The 18,866-nt window shown below is 43.3% G+C and overlaps 2 protein-coding genes across 5 annotated transcripts in view; both read right to left on the bottom strand.

Moving 5' to 3' along the window:
• The window catches only part of LOC110531788 (regulator of G-protein signaling 12), a 79,327-nt gene extending 64,630 nt beyond the window's left edge, over positions 1 to 14,697 (bottom strand). The window contains exons 1-3 of one of the 4 annotated variants that reach the window (XM_036987656.1): positions 14,588 to 14,697; positions 11,050 to 13,001; positions 8,600 to 8,716 (exon numbers count right to left, since the gene is read on the bottom strand). In XM_036987656.1, coding sequence (XP_036843551.1) covers positions 8,600 to 8,716; positions 11,050 to 12,909 — 1,977 coding nt within the window. In that variant the 5' untranslated portion in view covers positions 12,910 to 13,001; positions 14,588 to 14,697. Of the gene's footprint in view, positions 1 to 8,599; positions 8,717 to 11,049; positions 13,002 to 13,656; positions 14,175 to 14,587 lie in introns of those variants that run through there. The other 3 variants (XM_036987657.1, XM_036987655.1, XM_036987658.1) reach the window with 3 other exon arrangements.
• A 905-nt stretch (positions 14,698 to 15,602) lies between these two features.
• LOC110531800 (myb/SANT-like DNA-binding domain-containing protein 1) lies at positions 15,603 to 18,378 on the bottom strand. The gene is made up of 3 exons (XM_021615229.2): positions 17,668 to 18,378; positions 17,107 to 17,394; positions 15,603 to 16,514 (listed from the first exon to the last, which is right to left on the bottom strand). The coding sequence occupies exons 1-3, from the start codon at positions 17,925 to 17,927 to the stop codon at positions 16,214 to 16,216; spliced, it is 849 nt and encodes a 282-aa protein (XP_021470904.1). The 5' UTR covers positions 17,928 to 18,378; the 3' UTR covers positions 15,603 to 16,213.
• Between the last annotated feature and the right edge of the window lie 488 nt (positions 18,379 to 18,866).

The following is an 18,866-nucleotide window of genomic DNA, read 5'->3' as shown; positions in this document are numbered from 1 at the left end:
ACGCGCTCCAGCAGATATATTTCACTGGTCATCCCCAAAGCCAACACTTCCTTTCGCCGCCTTTCCTTACAGTTCTCTGCTGGGGGGGGGGGAATAAAATAAACATAAATATTAAAATAAATAAACATTTAAAATTAAATTAAATAAATCGTCTTGAAAATCATTGTACCATCTAAACCGCTGTGAAATATATTTTCCACAACCAAAACTATTGCTGTTTCTGCTGGTTTACAAAACCGAAAATAAACTTCTTAGTTTCTTAGACTTGCTTTCAAGTAGAATGATAGATCTATAACTCACATTTCTATGTGATTCTGGTCGGGTCGCACAAAAAGTTCCATATTGCCACTAAGAGAGCTTGAAGAATATTGTACAATTCAGGTGTGCAAAGCTCTTAAACCATGTTCACATTGGCAGTTTGAAGTGACTCAAATCCTATTTATTTGCATATCCGATTGAAAAATCGGTTATTTTTCCTGCAGTCTGAACAGCCAAAAAGCACATGGAATCGGATATTTCAAGACACATTTCAAACCACTGTTGTAGGTGGTTTGAAGTCAGATACAAATCTGATTCCTGTGTCTGAACGGTCAAATCTAATTTATTTGCCCTCAAGTGGTTTTTAGACCGTTATTCGGCATATCTTGTTCTTGCTAGCTACTCTGTTGACAGTTTGACAAGAGCATGTGGTAGCTAACTAGCTTGATAATGTTTACAAACAAATTTGTAAATTTGCTAGAAAGCTAAACAGCTACCTAGCTAGCTGGATGACTGCTGTGGCTAGCCAAAAAGGACTCACGTTGAAAGCTGGGTCCTCTTATCCTTTGAGGCTTTAAAAAGGGGTTCTTACTCTATGATTTTGAACATTCAAAACAACTGGGAAATGTCCATGGCAGGCATTGTTGTCACCTTAGCTGGCTACATAACTAATACCTTAGCTCGCTACATTAGCACAAGCATCACCACCAAACTTTGCTAGGTATAGCTCCGCCTTATCTCAGCTCACTGGTCACCATAGCAATACCCAGCCGTAGCACGCGCTCCAGCAGATATATTTCACTGGTCATCCCCAAAGCCAACACTTCCTTTCGCCGCCTTTCCTTACAGTTCTCTGCTGGGGGGGGGGGAATAAAATAAACATAAATATTAAAATAAATAAACATTTAAAATTAAATTAAATAAATCGTCTTGAAAATCATTGTACCATCTAAACCGCTGTGAAATATATTTTCCACAACCAAAACTATTGCTGTTTCTGCTGGTTTACAAAACCGAAAATAAACTTCTTAGTTTCTTAGACTTGCTTTCAAGTAGAATGATAGATCTATAACTCACATTTCTATGTGATTCTGGTCGGGTCGCACAAAAAGTTCCATATTGCCACTAAGAGAGCTTGAAGAATATTGTACAATTCAGGTGTGCAAAGCTCTTAAACCATGTTCACATTGGCAGTTTGAAGTGACTCAAATCCTATTTATTTGCATATCCGATTGAAAAATCGGTTATTTTTCCTGCAGTCTGAACAGCCAAAAAGCACATGGAATCGGATATTTCAAGACACATTTCAAACCACTGTTGTAGGTGGTTTGAAGTCAGATACAAATCTGATTCCTGTGTCTGAACGGTCAAATCTAATTTATTTGCCCTCAAGTGGTTTTTAGACCGTTATTCGGCATATCTTGTTCTTGCTAGCTACTCTGTTGACAGTTTGACAAGAGCATGTGGTAGCTAACTAGCTTGATAATGTTTACAAACAAATTTGTAAATTTGCTAGAAAGCTAAACAGCTACCTAGCTAGCTGGATGACTGCTGTGGCTAGCCAAAAAGGACTCACGTTGAAAGCTGGGTCCTCTTATCCTTTGAGGCTTTAAAAAGGGGTTCTTACTCTATGATTTTGAACATTCAAAACAACTGGGAAATGTCCATGGCAGGCATTGTTGTCACCTTAGCTGGCTACATAACTAATACCTTAGCTCGCTACATTAGCACAAGCATCACCACCAAACTTTGCTAGGTATAGCTCCGCCTTATCTCAGCTCACTGGTCACCATAGCAATACCCAGCCGTAGCACGCGCTCCAGCAGATATATTTCACTGGTCATCCCCAAAGCCAACACTTCCTTTCGCCGCCTTTCCTTACAGTTCTCTGCTGCCAATGACTGGAACGAATTGCAAAAATCACGGAAGTTGGAGACTTAAACTTCCCTGACTAACTTTAAGCGTCAGCTGCCAGACAGCTCACCGATCGTTGCAGCTGTACACAGCCCATCTGTAAATAGCTCATCCAACCAACTACCTACCTCATCCCCATATTTGTTTTTGTTTTTCTGCTCTTTTGCACACCAGTATTTCTACTTGCACATCCTCATCTGCACATATATCACTCCAATGTAAATTGCTAAATTGTAATTACTTCACCACTATGGCCTATTTATTGCCTTACCTCTTTACTCCATTTGCACACACTGTATATAGATTTTTCTATTGTGTTATTGACTGTACTTTTGTTTATCCCACGTGTAACTCTGTGTCGTTGTTTTTGTCGCACTGCTTTGCTTTATCTTGGCCAGGTTGCAGTTGTAAATGAGAACTTGTTCTCAACTGGTCTACCTGGTTAAATAAAGGTCAAATAAAATAATACATCAGCCTACACCACTGCCCACACACCCGTCATTACTTTGACAACTAGTGTAGCCATGTCAGCAAATGACTGCTGTCTGAACACGCACAAATCCGATTTGGTCACTTGTAACTTGCTGCTTGGACAGTCAGTAGTCCAAAATGTATTTCAACAACTAAACTGAATTGAGCATTAAGGCTTGCAGCGTGAACAAGGCCTTAGAGACTTACCCAGAAAGACTCACAGCTGTTATCACTGCCTAAGGTGATTCTAACATGTATTGACTCAGGGATGTGAATACCTACAGTGGGGCAAAAAAGTATTTAGTCAGCCACCAATTGTGCAAGTTCTCCCACTTAAAAAGATGAGAGGCCTGTAATTTTCATCATAGGTACACTTCAACTATGACAGACAAAATGAGAAGAAAAAAAATTCATGAATTTATTTGCAAATTATGGTGGAAAATAAGTATTTGGTCACCTACAAACAAGCAAGATTTCTGGGTCTCACAGACCTGTAACTTCTTCTTTAAGAGGCTCCTCTGTCCTCCACTCATTACCTGTATTAATGGCACCTGCTTGAACTTGTTATCAGTATAAAATACACCTGTCCACAACCTCAAACAGTCACACTCCAAACTCCACTATGGCCAAGACCAAAGAGCTGTCAAGGACACCAGAAACAAAATTGTAGACCTGCACCAGGCTGGGAAGACTGAATCTGCAATAGGAAAGCAGCTTGGTTTGAAGAAATCAACTGTGAGAGCAATTATTACGAAATGGAAGACATACAAGACCACTGATAATCTCCCTCGATCTGGGGCTCCACGCAAGATCTCACCCCGTGGGGTCAAAATGATCACAAGAACGGTGAGCAAAAATCCCAGAACCACACGGGAGGACCTAGTGAATGACCTGCAGAGAGCTGGGACCAAAGTAACAAAGCCTACCATCAGTAACACACTACGCCACCAAGGACTCAAATCCTGCAATGCCAGACGTGTCCCCCTGCTTAAGCCAGTACATGTCCAGGCCCGTATGAAGTTGGCTAGAGAGCATTTGGATGATCCAGAAGAAGACTGGGAGAATGTCATATGGTCAGATGAAACCAAAATATAACTTTTTGGTAAAAACTCAACCTGTCATGTTTGGAGGACAAAAAATGCTGAGTTGTATCCAAAGAACACCATACCTACTGTGAAGCATGGGGGTGGAAACATCATGCTTTGGGGCTGTTTTTTTGCAAAGGGACCAGGACGACTGATCCGTGTAAAGGAAAGAATGAATGGGGCCATGTATCGTGAGATTTTGAGTGAAAACCTCCTTCCATCAGCAAGGGCATTGAAGATGAAACGTGGCTGGGTCTTTCAGCATGACAATGATCCCAAACACACCGCCCGGGCAACGAAGGAGTGGCTTTGTAAGAAGCATTTCAAGGTCCTGGAGTGGCCTAGCCAGTCTCCAGATCTCAACCCCATAGAAAATCTTTGGAGGGAGTTGAAAGCCCGTGTTGCCCAGCAACAATCCCAAAACATCACTGCTCTAGAGGAGATCTGCATGGAGGAATGGGCCAAAATACCAGCAACAGTGTGTGAAAACCTTGTAAAGACTTACAGAAAACGTTTGACCTCTGTCATTGCCAAATACTTATTTTCCACCATAATTTGCAAATAAATTCATTAAAAATCCTACAATGTGATTTTCTGGATTTTTTTTCTCATCTTGTCTGTCATAGTTGAAGTGTACCTATGATGAAAATTACAGGCCTCATCTTTTTAAGTGGGAGAACATGCACAATTGGTGGCAGACTAAATACTTTTTCGCCCCACTGTATGTAAATAAGATATTTCTGGATTTCTGTCATTTTGAATTCAGGCTGTAACACAACAAAATATGGAATACATCAAGGGTTATGAATACTTCAGAAAGGCTCTGTACATCAACCACTGATCATCACAGTCCTCTGCTGAGACCAAACGGCAACCAGGAAAAACACCAGATTAGGCCAGCCGACAGGACAATCTGGGGCAGCTACGTGTCAGAGGCTCTATGATGTGCAGAAAATATAACAGCGTTTACCGATTCCTGACTCCTATTGCCACTGCTCTGACGCACACTACTGACCACGGAAAAAGAAACACGGCCCCGGCTTCCTGAGCATCAAACGGAGAGAGGTTATCCACAGGCAGGGGTCTCGCCACAACGCAGCTGGAAAGGTCTACCAGGGTCCCATGGTGTCCGCTCATGTCCAGATGTATGCAGTGACCAATGGCGTCTTATCACATTTTGGATTCGCACAGCGTGAGAAAAGGGCTCAACAACATCCTAAGGAACTGAGGAAGGAACTTTAGGAGTCAGGAGGGTAGTCGTAGGAAAAGCTCCCCTCAAAAAACACCTTCCAATCCCTGTGTAATGGGATATTCCAATATGATGCAAACATATTAACAAACATGTGTGTTCACCTTTGCTTCTGGAGAGGCTTAGATACGATGACACTTGCAATTTATACGGTGAGGAACAACTAACAATATAAGAAATCTTACAGTTTGGGTGCTTTGATGTAGCTTGTACTTCATGCCCCAGTTTGTCATTCCATATTTTTCTTTACGGAATGCCTTTCCTTATCATAAAAGAGCAGATTACTTATCTATTGCTGTCATCTTCTCTAGCATTGAATACAGTAGCTGATCATGTTACCAGGCAGGATAATAGACATGGAGGTTCCATTACAGGGTGTGGTATTAGGGGGCTTATGACACTGAATCAATGGTTCACGGAATCCAACACAGTGTAAATACAGAGAAAAATAACTGCCTAACCTCTGCAAATATATTACCTATTATCTCAGCATAGTTTATAATCATATCCCTTATGGCTGAGATCTGCTAGTGCAGAGAATTTAGGAGGGACTCATTGATCTTTGACTGATAATTCTGTGAAGCTGCTAAACCAGACTGAATGAAACTATGGTGTCTGCAGCATTCAGTCTAGTTTAGCCAGGCTGGTGACGCTGAGCCCTCGGGGTAATGAGCTCTTGACGTGGAAACCAGGGGTGGGTGATAGCCATAGATGAGGATCTAATCGTCTTTGGCCGCCATTAGAACAAAACCTCAAAAAGTAATTACCTGAAACTGACTTGCCTAGTTAAATAAAGGTTAAATAAAATATATATATTTTTAATTTATACCATCAGCATTGGTGAATTTCACTCATTGCACTTATTTCATCATGGTTCCAGGGTGGCTGAAATAGTGACTGCACAAGGAAAATCCCCAAGGACCAGCAACTCCTAAGAGACCCTTAAGTTTGAACTCCACAGTTTCATAACATGGAAATGTACATCTTGGGGAAAACGCTATACTGTAAATGCGAGGCTCTCTTGGCCGAACTGTGTTCAAATTCACTTAGCCCCACTTAGGTAAGTGGGCAGCCGGCCGCTGACCAAAATGCAATTTAGCTCATTGAATACACACAAGTCTTAGTGTTCCAGGAAACACTTTAGGGAATTGTACTACTCTTACTTACTGTTCCCCATTTGAACTGGGGATTCCCATTCAGTCTGTGGCCACCCAAATAGAGCCTTTTTTGCTTCACAAGTAGCTAGGCCAAAGCTATTTCTGATGTATGTACAAAATAAAATTACAGTTTGCGTCATATAGAGGATCAAATAGCAGGATTAGCCACTACCCTGAAAGTGTCACGTCCTGACCTTAGTTCCTTTTTTAGGTCTCTGTTTTAGTTTGGTCAGGGCGTGAGTTGGGGTGGGCATTCTATGTTTTATATCTCTATGTGTTTGGCCTGGTATGGTTACCAATCAGAGGCAGCTGGCAATCGTTGTCTCTGATTGAGAACCGTACTTAGGTAGCCTGTTTTCCTATTTTGAGTTGTGGGTGATTGTTTTCTGTTGTGTGTCTGCACCAGACAGAACTGTTTCGGTTTTGTTTGTTCACGTTGTTATTTCTGTGTTCATTAAATAAATATGGACACATAACACGCTGCACCTTGGTCCTCTCCTTCCAACAATCGTTACAGAAAGCCCAATTAAAAAAGGGATGACAAAATGAGCCAGGCCTAGTTATTATTTAATTCAATACATGCTTACGTTGGAAAACCCAGTCCTATATGTCAAATGAAATGCTCTTGATGACAAAGTATTCCTAGTATTGCAATATTTTATTTATAATCTATAAATGTAATTTGTGTGAAGCCCAAGGCAAATGTCCTCGTCGTGCAGACAATACCATGTTGTATCCATTTTATTCTATTGTATTAGAGCTGTAAGTGTAGGTAGCAGACTTTTAATGTAGGCCTATAACAGATCCTTTTCTATAGGTTCCTATTATAGTTGTATAATTAAGCAATAAGGTACGAGGGGGTGTGGTATACTGCCAATATACCACAGCCAAGTACTGTTCATGAGCACGACGCAATGCGGAGTGCCTGGATACAGCCCTTAGCCGTGGTACATTGGCCATATACCACAAACCTCAGAAGTGCCTTATTGCCATTATAAACTTGTTACCAATGTCATTAGTGTAGTAAAAATGTTGTCATATCCGTGGTATACGGTCTGATATACCACGGCTGTCAGCCAATTAGCATTTAGGGATCGAATCACCCAGTTTAGAATTATGTGTATCATACAGTTGCTTACATGCCAGCATGTATAGTTAGCATGTGAGGGTGGGCTCTGTAGACAGAGATCATAGCTAATGCTAACATATGAAAGTCTGTGTGTTCTCTTTATTGATGTCATGGACAGTTTCAACACTTAAAACACCCCGTCTTTCTCCCTAGCCGTCACAGTAGCTGTTGACCCTGAAGAGGCTGCAAGGTCCGAGTGTACTTTGCTCCTCGCAACCGGAAGATTTCCAGATTGTCTACACCAATGACATCATCGCTGTAGCATAAGCAAATAGTGAACTGGAGCAAATCTTTATATAGTTCCCAGTCCAGGGTTCACACATTGACTGACAATACCATTATCTTCTCTTCACTCCTCTGCAGCGCCAGTGACTCAGAAATCCCTCCGACAGAATGAGCAGAAACCGTTGGTCATGACATCTTAATGCTGTGTAGTAAAAAATGTGCAGCCGCGTTGAGATAAGAAAGTGAATCATGCGTTGTGCTGACAGACGGCTTTGAAGTTGAGTCGTTCGACGACAAAAAAGTGAGCAAAACTAAAAACTAATAAGAAATGTGCTTTATATTGTGTGAGGCTGTTCGGTACAGGTTTATCTTCCAGAGAGGCTTGTTGAAAACCCTATGGAACTTAAACAGAGAACAACAGGCCGCAAGTTTCTGACACTACTGTTTAGTGTGGGGGTGAGTGACAGGGTGTGTGTTTATGCAGTGTGTGTGTATGTATGCAGTGTGTGTGCACGTGTATGCAGTAGGTTATGTGTGAAAGCAGGAGCCAGTAGAATCCCAAAGCAGCGCTAATAGGGGAGAAATGTGGGCACGTCATTCAGTCATTCAGCAGCGCTGCTCATTAGCAAGGCCAAACCAACAGGGCCCATTCCTCGGGCCCACACAAAGGCCACTTTGTGAGCCACCCTCACCACAAGTGTGGCACCAAACTCGAGAATGAAACAGAAATGAAAGGTTAAGAAAGAGCTGAAACTGGAGCAGAACGGAAGGGGGAGGGACGTTCGGCTGAATGTCCAAATTAGACCATCTCCTCTGCATAGAGGTGAACGGCATGATGGAAAAATACCGTTCCCATAAAAGATGGGTACACAGTGTAACAAGGCCATTGTTCAATGCTGTAATATAAAGGCATTGGTACGATAAGCCGGAACAGAGTTGTATTGAATTAAGTCCATTGAGTTGCACCAGATAGTTTACTCTCATTCAAATAATTATAATTCCAAAAACTCCAATGGGTTAATACCAGAAAACCCCCTGAGTAGGATGGAGCTAGGTTTAAATGTATATGACTGCAGTTATAAATACTGTACTGGAACTGTATTGGGTCTACCTCCAGGTCATCCAGTGATCGTGCCAGGCTGAGCTTCTTGGGGTGTCCAAATGAGCGACGGCCCGAGAAGCGACGGCCAGAGGAGCGTCCCGTACCGATGCCCCAGAACTTGGAGCCCTGTCAAGGGCAGAAGAGAAATCATAAGAATGAATGGCTGTCTGCCAAAACATCACACTATTACATGGACACAATTGATCTTATCGTGGTTTTTGTCATACTTAGTTATGGGTTATGAGCCTACATAACACCATCATAAACATGACAAAAACATGACATAACACCTTATTAGGTAAGCATTAGGGATTAGTAAATGTATCAATGATCAGTTTAACATGATCATTCTTCTGTCTGGAATACACTTCCGTACAAAATAGACAAGGCTTAAACAAGCTTGCAGTGTTGGGGGAAAATTGGAGAGGGTGATAAGGAACTCCCTGGGCAATTTAGATGATGTAAACCGAGATGATGTAAAGCAACCAAGATTACAAATGTTCTTCCTGCCTTGACCTTAAGGCCATATGCTGTGTCCTTATCTAACATGGGTCATGACACACAACTTTAGGGGCGGCAGGTAGCCTAGTGGTTAGAGTGTTGGGCCAGTAACTGAAAGGTTGCTAGATTGAATTCCCGAGCTGACAAGGTAAACATCTGTCGTTCTGCCCCTGAACAGGCAGTTAACCCACTGTTCCTAGGCTGTCATTGTAAATAAGAATTTGTTCTTAACTGACTTGCCTGGTTAAATAACATTTAAAAACTCCCTTCTGCCAGACAACATAACTCATCATGGCAAATGTGATTGGCTCACAGATTGTATAAAAATAACAGACTGGCCACCCAAGACTTACAGTGAGCCCCATGTGAAACACGGTCAAGCCCATTAGTCTCAGTTTGGCACAATGCTGACGATTTCACAGACACCAGTCGGGCTGAGGAAGTGAAGAAATTGATTTTCATCAAATTCAACTCCTCCACTACTCATCTGTACCTTAATCTCACAGTTTAACTGCTATATGCTAAATGAGCATGAGAAATGCATTTTGCCAGCAGCCCTGTTATTATAATGATGGGTGAAAGCCCAGGCTGTTTGAGCTGGAATAAAGAACTGCCGGTAATTACCATGGTATCACATGGGCTCTACCCTGTAATTTTCTTTCGCTTCCTGTGCAAAATTGTCTTCTTTTTCAGAACAGAGACAGACACGCGATTCATCCCGGAGTATGCACACAGAACAATAACTTTCACTTGGATAAACAGCGAGAGACAAACACAATGATAAACAGCGCGCACATTTTCCACTATCATCAAACTCTGGGAATCTGCTCTCTGCACTGGAAAGAAGAAGAGCAGAAACAAAAACACATTAGAGGGTGGAGGAGGATTCTCTCCATTTCTTACCAGCTTCTGCTTAAATATGCCACTCTGTCAAAGCAAAGTTTCTGTTTTGACAAATGCCTGCATTTCCATGGAACACATCCATCTTTATCTACACTCATACCATCCAATAGTGCAGCCACAGGAGAAGAATATTATAATATCATAATATTATAAAAGTTCCAGAATATCACAAGTTTGGAATGCACATTTCCTTGTGTCAACAAAAAACATAAATAAGTAGCAAAGTACTTCTTCCATGGGGAAAAGTACTCCCACCCCAGCTAGATAGTGAAACAGGGACATCTTGTGGATAATGAGGAAAACAACAAAAAAGCCTATTTGGAACTAAATCCTGGATGTGGATTTATGACAATGACATCATTGTGGTATAAATCAACAGGTGGCATTTTTTGCTCAATTCCCAGAAAAAAATGAGCGGTGAAATGGTGTATTATATTAGGTGTGAAAGTGAATGGACTGTCCACCCTATCAGTGCCTGGCAACTCGACTCCTGCAAACCATTTATTACTTCCGGTGGAATAAAGCTGAACAAAAAGCTAATAGAAACACAAAACCAGATGTATGTTCACACTACACACACATGATTGCTGAATACTGCACAATTCCCCACAATATTGGACTATAAATTGTGACTTCCTGTATTATACTTACACTAAAATGTTTATTCTACTGAACCATTTACTTTATGTTCATATTCTCATCTACTGTTGTTGCATTGTCGAGAAGGAACCTGCAGGAAAGAATTTTGCTGGACGGTGTATACCATGCCTATCCCATACATACAACTAATAAAACTTGAAACTCCCTGTAGAATAAAGTTGAACATAAAGCAAAAACAAACACAAAACTGGATGTTAAACAGAAGGGACATGCAAAGGTATTTTTGTTCAGCCTTTGCACAATCTCCTTTATTAACTTTGGGTTAGGGAAAACACAAACTCTGGCCTATACATTAAGTTAACACACACGCACGCACACACATAGACACACCACAGAATCATCAACACAACAACAAATCTCTATCAACACAACAACATTCTCTCTTCTAATCTCACCTTGGTATTAGCATCTCTCCTGGGCTTTCCATTTAGCAGCTCTCCAGATTCTGCTCTCCAGAGTCGTTTGGCCCACTCCTCCCTGGCCTCTGCTGCCTGGTACCTGTCTGGTGGGATCTGGCTCCTGGGGGGTGGCAGGGCATTGGTGCAACCCACCGTGGCTGGTCCTGACCAGCTGTTAGTGGCCGGTGTTGCCTGGGGCTCAGGCTCTCCTCCGTGGCCCTTAGGCCACCTCTGCTTGACGCTCATAGAGAACCAGCGTTGACTGCTTCTGAAGGGTCCTCCTCCTTCTGTTAGATTCTGGATCTTACCCACAGGGTAAGGCGGTGGCGGGGGCTTGAACTGAAACTCCAACTTGGGAGGAGGGCCTCCGGATGGGCCGGTTAACGACGCTGGGCCCGGTAGAGATTCAGAAAGGGAATGGGTGCTTCCCGGATTAGGATGACCGTTTAAGTTTAGGCGGCCATTTTGGTGAGCTACTATTTGGGTGAGGTTTGCTTCAGCCTGGGGGTAATCCTCCCATGGACAGCTGGGGAGGTTGCTCCCGGGGTTGGTTCCGTGGGCAACTGGGAAATCCCTGTCCGGTCTCTCCTCAGGGGGGGAAGCGTTTCCGATCCCGCTGTCTCTGTTGCTGCTGGCACTGCCGTTCTTGCAGGCTCTGCTGCTGTTCTGTCGAGTGTGGAGGTGGTGGGCCGACTCTCTGTCCAGCCTGGTTCTAAGCCTCTCCACCGCCTCCCCCATGTCACAGTATAAGACAGACACAAACTGGAGGACGGAGGGGGGTGTGAGGGGGAACGCCTGGCAGCCCTGGGTGTCTGGGGTGCAGTCAAAGCCGAAGCGCCCGGCGATGCCCAGGTGGTCACTGTGGTGGCACAGCTCGGGGTCGATGAAAAAGACATGGCAGGAGGATCTCAGGGGACCGTTCTTCCCCACATGGCCACCAGAGACGTGTGCAGTGGTGACCAGGCAAAAGAAGCGCCTGTCCTCGGAACACACAACTCCCACGACAAGGTTCTCAGAAGGGAAGGCTGCCAGGACAGCTCCAGCGTCATCACAGAGGCGGACACAGTCGAACATGACCTTTATCATCACCAGCGTGTGGGTCTCCTGCTCAATGCCCATACGTCTAATACACCTGCGGATTACCTGTAGGCAGTCATCCTCTGAGCTGGGGCTGGACAAAGCCAAGATCAGTTCAGTAGAGCCCAGGTAGCCCACCACCATGGCTGTGTTCAGCAAACTCCAGTCTGGATTCACATCGTTCTCCTGGTCATTGAAAACAGAGTCGATGTCTGCCACGGTTTCTTCCTCAGACAGGAAGCCAGGTTGGAATTTGGAGTTCCACGGTTGGGTCCAGTGGGACATGTCCGGTTCTGACAAAGGCCTCGGCTTAAATGGAGTGGCGTTTACTGAGTTACATGACGAGTTGCCAGAGTGGTCCAAAACTGTTTGAAAAACTCCCCCCTTTTGAAAAACCCCCATTCCCTCTGTTCTAGAAAGCGCTAACTCCTCTTTGCTGGAGGAAGGGTCCACCATGGGCCCGGTCCTGACAAGCACCACCAACCGCAAGGGTCCTTTACAGGTGCCAATCAACTGCACCACAGCCTCGTGGGAAGCCTTTGCGACATCGATTCCGTTTACACTCACTATACAATCACCCTGCTTTAGTCCCAGCAGGTCTGCAGGGCTCCCCTCCAATATACCACTCAAGAGGCACGGGCCTTGTCCTGATAAGGTGAACCCATATCCTACACGTCCTCGAATGACCTCGACCCCTCTGGCTTCCTGAGGGGCGGTCAAATTCAGACGCCTTCGTGCCCTGTCGTTCTGTCCCGGCATCCTCATCCTGAATGTGGACATTTTTCAAATGGAGAGCGTGGGACCTTAATGTCACAATGGAATGTTATCTTTTAGTGCCAACACTGAAGTGTTTTAGTCATCCTGCATAAACACTAAAAGTAGACAAGAGAGAGACAGAGAGAGAGAGACAGAGAGAGGACAAAGATAAGTGAGATACAGTGTATCAAATATTGATTAAGCATAGGCCTCCAGAATCAATATTCTTAACAAACAGCAACTGTAACACTTATCCTGTGATAATATTATGTTACAAAGTATTTGTTACACAATGTTACAAAATAATAATGATTGCATCAAATGCTTTCCCCCTTCAATTAAAAAAATATGTTATTCCACTTCAATAGTCTAATGCTGCACACAATAACAATCTCCATATTTTGGGACAAAAATATATTGAGTTATTATAGTTTAACCAGACAAGTGTGGGCAGTGAGCGTGAAAATAAACCGTCTGCTAGAGCAAACAGCGCCAGCTGGCCCCCTTCTCAAGAACAGTTCAATCAAAGCAAGAGCTTTCAAACCAGACAAACCTGTTCGAGCGCCTTGAATTGGTTTCGTTGGACATCACATCCTTTTCTATTCTACCTCCCTTGGTTATTACATTTTTGCATTGTCTGTCCAAACACAGCAAAACCCAAAATATGTTCGAAAACATTTGCTAGAGTTTTAAATTTAAAGTAGCCCGGCCTATGCCGATAAAGTTTAGGCGCAGATACAATGTTGTCAGTGCCACTGAAATTAACCTTACCGTTTCAAAACTTTATGAAGTCAGTTCAAATATTGCATAATCCCAAACGTCCAAAAAAAGTGTTAGAAATCTACACATGCGTAGTTTCCGAAACGTAATAATTTGTGTTTTCAAAAATTCCCTCGTATCCGTATTCCATATGGCGGTGACAAACACTCATGTTGGGGACAAAGCGTCTTTCATAGTAACCATGACACTCTAACGTTTTCAGAGCACGTGATTTATTTAATTCGCCAATGAGATGATTCGATTTATCTCGCCCGTGTAGGCGTGTTTTGCATCGGCTGAAAATTGATTGCATTCGATTTGGAACCGGCTGACTCCCGGGCTCGAGCCAGGTGCCCTGTTCAAAGCCCACTGCGAAATCGGCTCCAAACAAAAGTGACGCAAGTAAGCACTTGCATAAGGATTCTGTGTTATCCCATGTAAAAGTGATTGCATTTGATAAAAACGCTTTATCTGCCTTACCAATGATTTGTTTTTGAAAATTCAAATATTTATTTTATGTAAAGGAGATTTCTGGACGATATACCATGTTGCCTTGTCAAAATGACCGAGCGGCACATATTTCTGTTCGATTTGAGAATGACGCTCCTCCCTCCCCGTTTTTGCCCGCTGACGTGACTGGGCTTTGCAAGGTAGCCTTTGTCGGTGGCCCAACATAATCGAATCCGCCCAATCTCTCGTGTTGAATATTCAAATATTTGCGGTATGATCCTATTGTTTCTGATCATCAACATTGATAAGCTAAATATAAACATTGTTACCGATATTTAAGCTACAATTCACACATAGCATTACCTAAAAGCATTTCACATAGGCTAACTATGCACGTTTAAATCAAAGCTATAAGATGATAATGTGATGCAACATCCACTGCACAATTAATAATGGATTTATTACAAGATAATTAACATAACATCGTAATTACCTTACATTAAATCTTAACTGGATGTATTAACCACACAGCTCGAGAAGTGATACTTTGTTGCATCCTGCCACTCGCTACTTGTAAACAAACTGCATTGTGGTCAAAGTTCTGCAACGGTCGCAAGGGCGAGTCACGTGGTCCTATTACACATGTACTGTACACACCACAGTCTCTAGACAAATATACACTCAGCAGTGAGTCAATCAATGTAAACATAGAGCAAGCCCAAAAGCAGATGTTTACTAATGTTTAGGCCTACTAAAACCCTGGATAATTTTTTTTAGGCCTAGTAGGCTAGTGAAGTGAAAGACAATCATTTAATGAGAATAAGCAGACTATTACTATCTTTTTGCAGTAGGACCCACTTTCAGTATATTGATTAATTAAATTTTAAAAAGTGCATTTAAAATGCTAAACCGACACCTGGCAAAGCTACATTCAACTCCCTTCTATTTAATCCCAAGGTTTCCCCTAATCCTCTCAGACAACAGTTAATTATTCAAGACAATGCTGTTTAAAGTGAGTTACTGTAACTGTCCTCTCACATTACCCACAACACTGAGGGTAAACCCCTTCCTGGATTTTGCCTGTCTAGCACTTTCAATCGTTTAATGTGTTGATATCCTTTCTCTCTAAACCAGTCCAACCACTACCATGCAAGAGAAGCAGATACTGTGTTATTGTTACACATTATATCATTGCTATCATATAATAGTATGTGTTTTATTGTATAAAGATACTATTACATTACATACACACTAAGTGTGAATGCTAACATTATGTATGCGTTTACACAGGCATCCCAATTCGGATCATTTTTCCACCTTTTCACATCAGATCTTTTTCAGAGCTATTCTGATTTGTCAAAAAAAATCGAATTAGTTAAAAAAAGATCAGAATTGTGCTATCTGTGTAAACACAGCATATGTGGGCTACATTGTAGCAATATCTAGAATGAAAGGGAGACGTGATGGTACCAGGAATAGTTGAAAGGCAAACCAAAAATGATAACAGAACATTTGTTTTTATTTCAGTCATACATTTCAAACAAGTAGGCTATGCTAGTTGGGATATGCAAAAACCATAGCAGGACAGACATTAAAACATAATTGATACAACATCAAATGCCCATGCCTTTTGTCATCAAGATATAGAATTTGTGGACATACATTGTCTTTTGTCGATGTGAACACGTAGTTTCCTAGCTTGTAGATATCTTTCAAATCTGAATGGTGGAACATGTCTAAGAACTATCCTCAACCGTACAGCCCCGAAACCCTCACCCCTGGCCTCTCACTCTCTCACAGAAACTACAAGATGGCCATTCTAGAAAGGACGAAACCATCTATATTCTCTCAGTACTGTTGAGCAAGTTGATAAGCTTTTCCCTCTCTCTGGGGGTTAAGTGTCCAGGTTAGGGATAAGGGTGAGATTGAGATTGACAATTACAGTCAGTATTCGCTATCAATCAGTTGTTAAAAAGTGCCATATAGCAGGTCCTTTCTAGCATAGCCATAGCGATCAGCAAGCATAGCCTTTTAGCAATTTGTCATATATAGAATTTATTTTCTAGAATAGCCATATATTGACCACTCCCACCCCCCTTGATCCCTCACACTTGACCCTTCACCCCTGCCCTGGCTCTTTGACCCCTGGCTGGGCAGCAGAACCCCAGGTGGGTATGGGGGCAGCGGGTGGCTGAATCATCTTCTCCAGCAGGTTCATCATGCGCTCCTGGAGCTGTAGGCTCTGCACCTGGAGGAAGTTTTGCTGGTTCATGACACGGCGCACCTCGCGGCACGTCTCCTCCACCGCCCGGCTCACCTTCCGCTGCTCCTGCAGCATTGCCTCCATCACCTTCAGCTTCCACCGCTTCAGGGAGAGGTGCTGGTGTACTTTTTTCCTCTTGCCCGGTGCCGGGTGGGAACTGGACAGAAACTTTGTTAGTCAAAGTAATGGTAATGACACAGTATATAGAGAGTTTTATGCAAGTACTCAAGAGATTTAATGGTTATGTTTTTCATTCCATATGTAGGAACCTTTTTCAATCAAACAGTTTCTGGGATAAGCCAGGAACTAAAGAAGAGGTTGAAATTAAAGTAAACTCACTATATGCTAAGTACTCTCATGCGAACTAACTATCATCACAATTCACTGTTCATCTTTATCACATCGAGAGCCTTGTGGAGACTCTTGATCACACCCTACCAATGACAATGGAGGACCCCTCTTGGCAAGGGTGGGCAGTTTAGCTCAATAACTCAGCTTGATACCACTCTCTCTCTCTCTCTCTCTCTCTCTCTCTCTCTCTCTCTCTCTCTCTCTCTCTCTCTCTCTCTCTCTCTCTCTCTCTCTCTCTCTCTCTCTCTCTCTCTCTCTCTCTCTCTCTCTCTCTCTCTCTCTCTCTCTCTCTCTCTCTCTCTCTCTCTCTCTCTCTCTCTCTCTCTCTCTCTCTCTCTCTCTCTCTCTCTGTCTGTCTGTTCCCTCATTTGAAGACCAATATGTAAACATGGCCTTACTCAGTACAGGGAAGCCCGGAATGCAGACTGCCAGAGCTCTCCGATCCACCCAGGTCCTCCCTAAATTCCATCTCATCAGAGGAGCCTGTGTACTCCGGAAGGACGCCCATGGGGAGGCCCTCCGCATGGGAGATCGAGGCCTCCGTGGAGGTGGAGGGGCCCGAAGACTGGAGCTCAAATGGGTTCATAGTCCCATTATCGACAGTCTTGGTGAGGATCTTCTCTATGGCTTGGTAGTACGGCCAGTCCGGGGTACCTCCACTCCCATTGGTCGTGCACTTCATTTTCCTGTCAAAGAAGGACAGAAGTTAAGGATGGTATATATTGGTTTGGGTCCAGTAGTGGGCATCAGACGTCTGGGTTTATAGGTATCATAGCTGTCTGTATTGAGTTCTAGGTATGCAAGCTGCTCTGACACCCATGGGGTTAAATTCCCAAGAAATAGCCCACGTTTGTCTACTCTCTCTGTGGATATTTAAGTAAGTTCATACAATATAATATTTTAATGGATTTATGTTGCCACCTCTTTCCATCCAAACAAATAAATTGTGTATTTCTTACACTTGCCTGTACTGGAAAGACATATTGGTGATTTTCATCTTGATCTCCTCCCGGTGGCGCTGTTCTCCCGTGAGCTCGAAGAACCTCTGGGCCATTTTCTCATAGATCTTGGTATTCCTCTTGCATTTCTTCAGCTCGGCGACGTTCTGTTCCCAGACGTACAGGAGCCCCTTCATCTCCGCATCAGTCCAGTTTCGGGCCCTTCTGTGCTTCTCGCTGTGGCCCAAGAAGAGGTAACTGAAACTGTCCTCGGTGGCCATTTTGAAAGCCCACTCGAAAGTACTCTATTCTTGTTTTGGTTTGGTAAACAAAATAGGCCCCCAAAACGGCTTAGTTTGAAAGCCCTTTTCTGCTCTAAGGTGCAGTCTAGCAGTTGTCAGTGGAATGTGGTTGCAAACAGCCACACACCGCTCTGCTTTGCCTGTGCTTTTCCCCCCGAGTTTAGCTGAAAGAGGACTCAAAATGGGGCCTAGGGCAGGAGAGGGATCCGGTTAAAAGCTTTTAAATGGAGGAAATCGTCACTGTGATGTCAAGTTGCCCTGGCAACTAGGAGGACCCTCTTTCTTCCTCCCCCAGCTCTCTTAACCATTCCCTGTCTCTCATGTCCTCTCTGGCTCTCTGGCTCCAATGCCACAACAAAAAGCTTTTAGCTGAAACGCAACGAGTTAGGCCAGAGATTACAGGGAAAACAGATTTGAAATGTGAGCCTCGAGGGAGGGAGTAGAATGAGAGAGCGGGTTTCATTTGTTTCCTTGGCAACAAGGCTGCCAAGACGTTGCTGCATTTAAAAGCTTTTAATAACATACAGTTGGGAGTGCAGGGACTGCAGGGACTGTGTGGATACTATTCTCAATGCAAGATGAAATGATATGCAAATTGTATGAAAGTGCAGGGGAAAGACGTTCGGGGGAATGGGAGTCCTGTCAGTAGGTCAGTTTACGTGTGGACACTTGAACCCCTCCCCCACTCCTTACCACGATATGGCCCTTGGCGTGCAAGGGTGGGCTTAGCATGTTATCTCTCTCTCTCTTGCTCTCCACTAGCAACAGGTACAGGTTCACACAAGACAGAGTGCAATGATGGATACGAGCCATTATAGTCCATGTTAGATTTCAATACTAGAGGACATAAAGCACTCAGGAGACAACGTGAACATAACACTGTCTGTGTAAACTCCCCCAGCCAATCCCCAGATTTCC

The sequence above is a fragment of the Oncorhynchus mykiss genome, chromosome 9 (genome assembly GCF_013265735.2).
Source record: "Oncorhynchus mykiss isolate Arlee chromosome 9, USDA_OmykA_1.1, whole genome shotgun sequence".
NCBI classification, from domain to species: domain Eukaryota; kingdom Metazoa; phylum Chordata; class Actinopteri; order Salmoniformes; family Salmonidae; genus Oncorhynchus; species Oncorhynchus mykiss.
Note: the sequence above shows the minus strand (reverse complement) of the source record. Positions and strands in the feature narration are given on the sequence as shown.

Excerpts from the sequence above, each read along its gene's own strand:
- LOC110531800 (XM_021615229.2), bottom strand. The coding sequence starts at position 17,927 with ATGGCCACCGAGGACAGTTTCAGTTACCTCTTCTTGGGCCACAGCGAG. Across the intron at positions 17,395-17,667 it reads TCTTTCCAGTACAGGCAAGT|GAAAATGAAGTGCACGACCA; the intron begins GTAAGAAATACA and ends CTTCTTTGACAG. Across the intron at positions 16,515-17,106 it reads TCCGGGCTTCCCTGTACTGA|TTCCCACCCGGCACCGGGCA; the intron begins GTAAGGCCATGT and ends GTTTCTGTCCAG.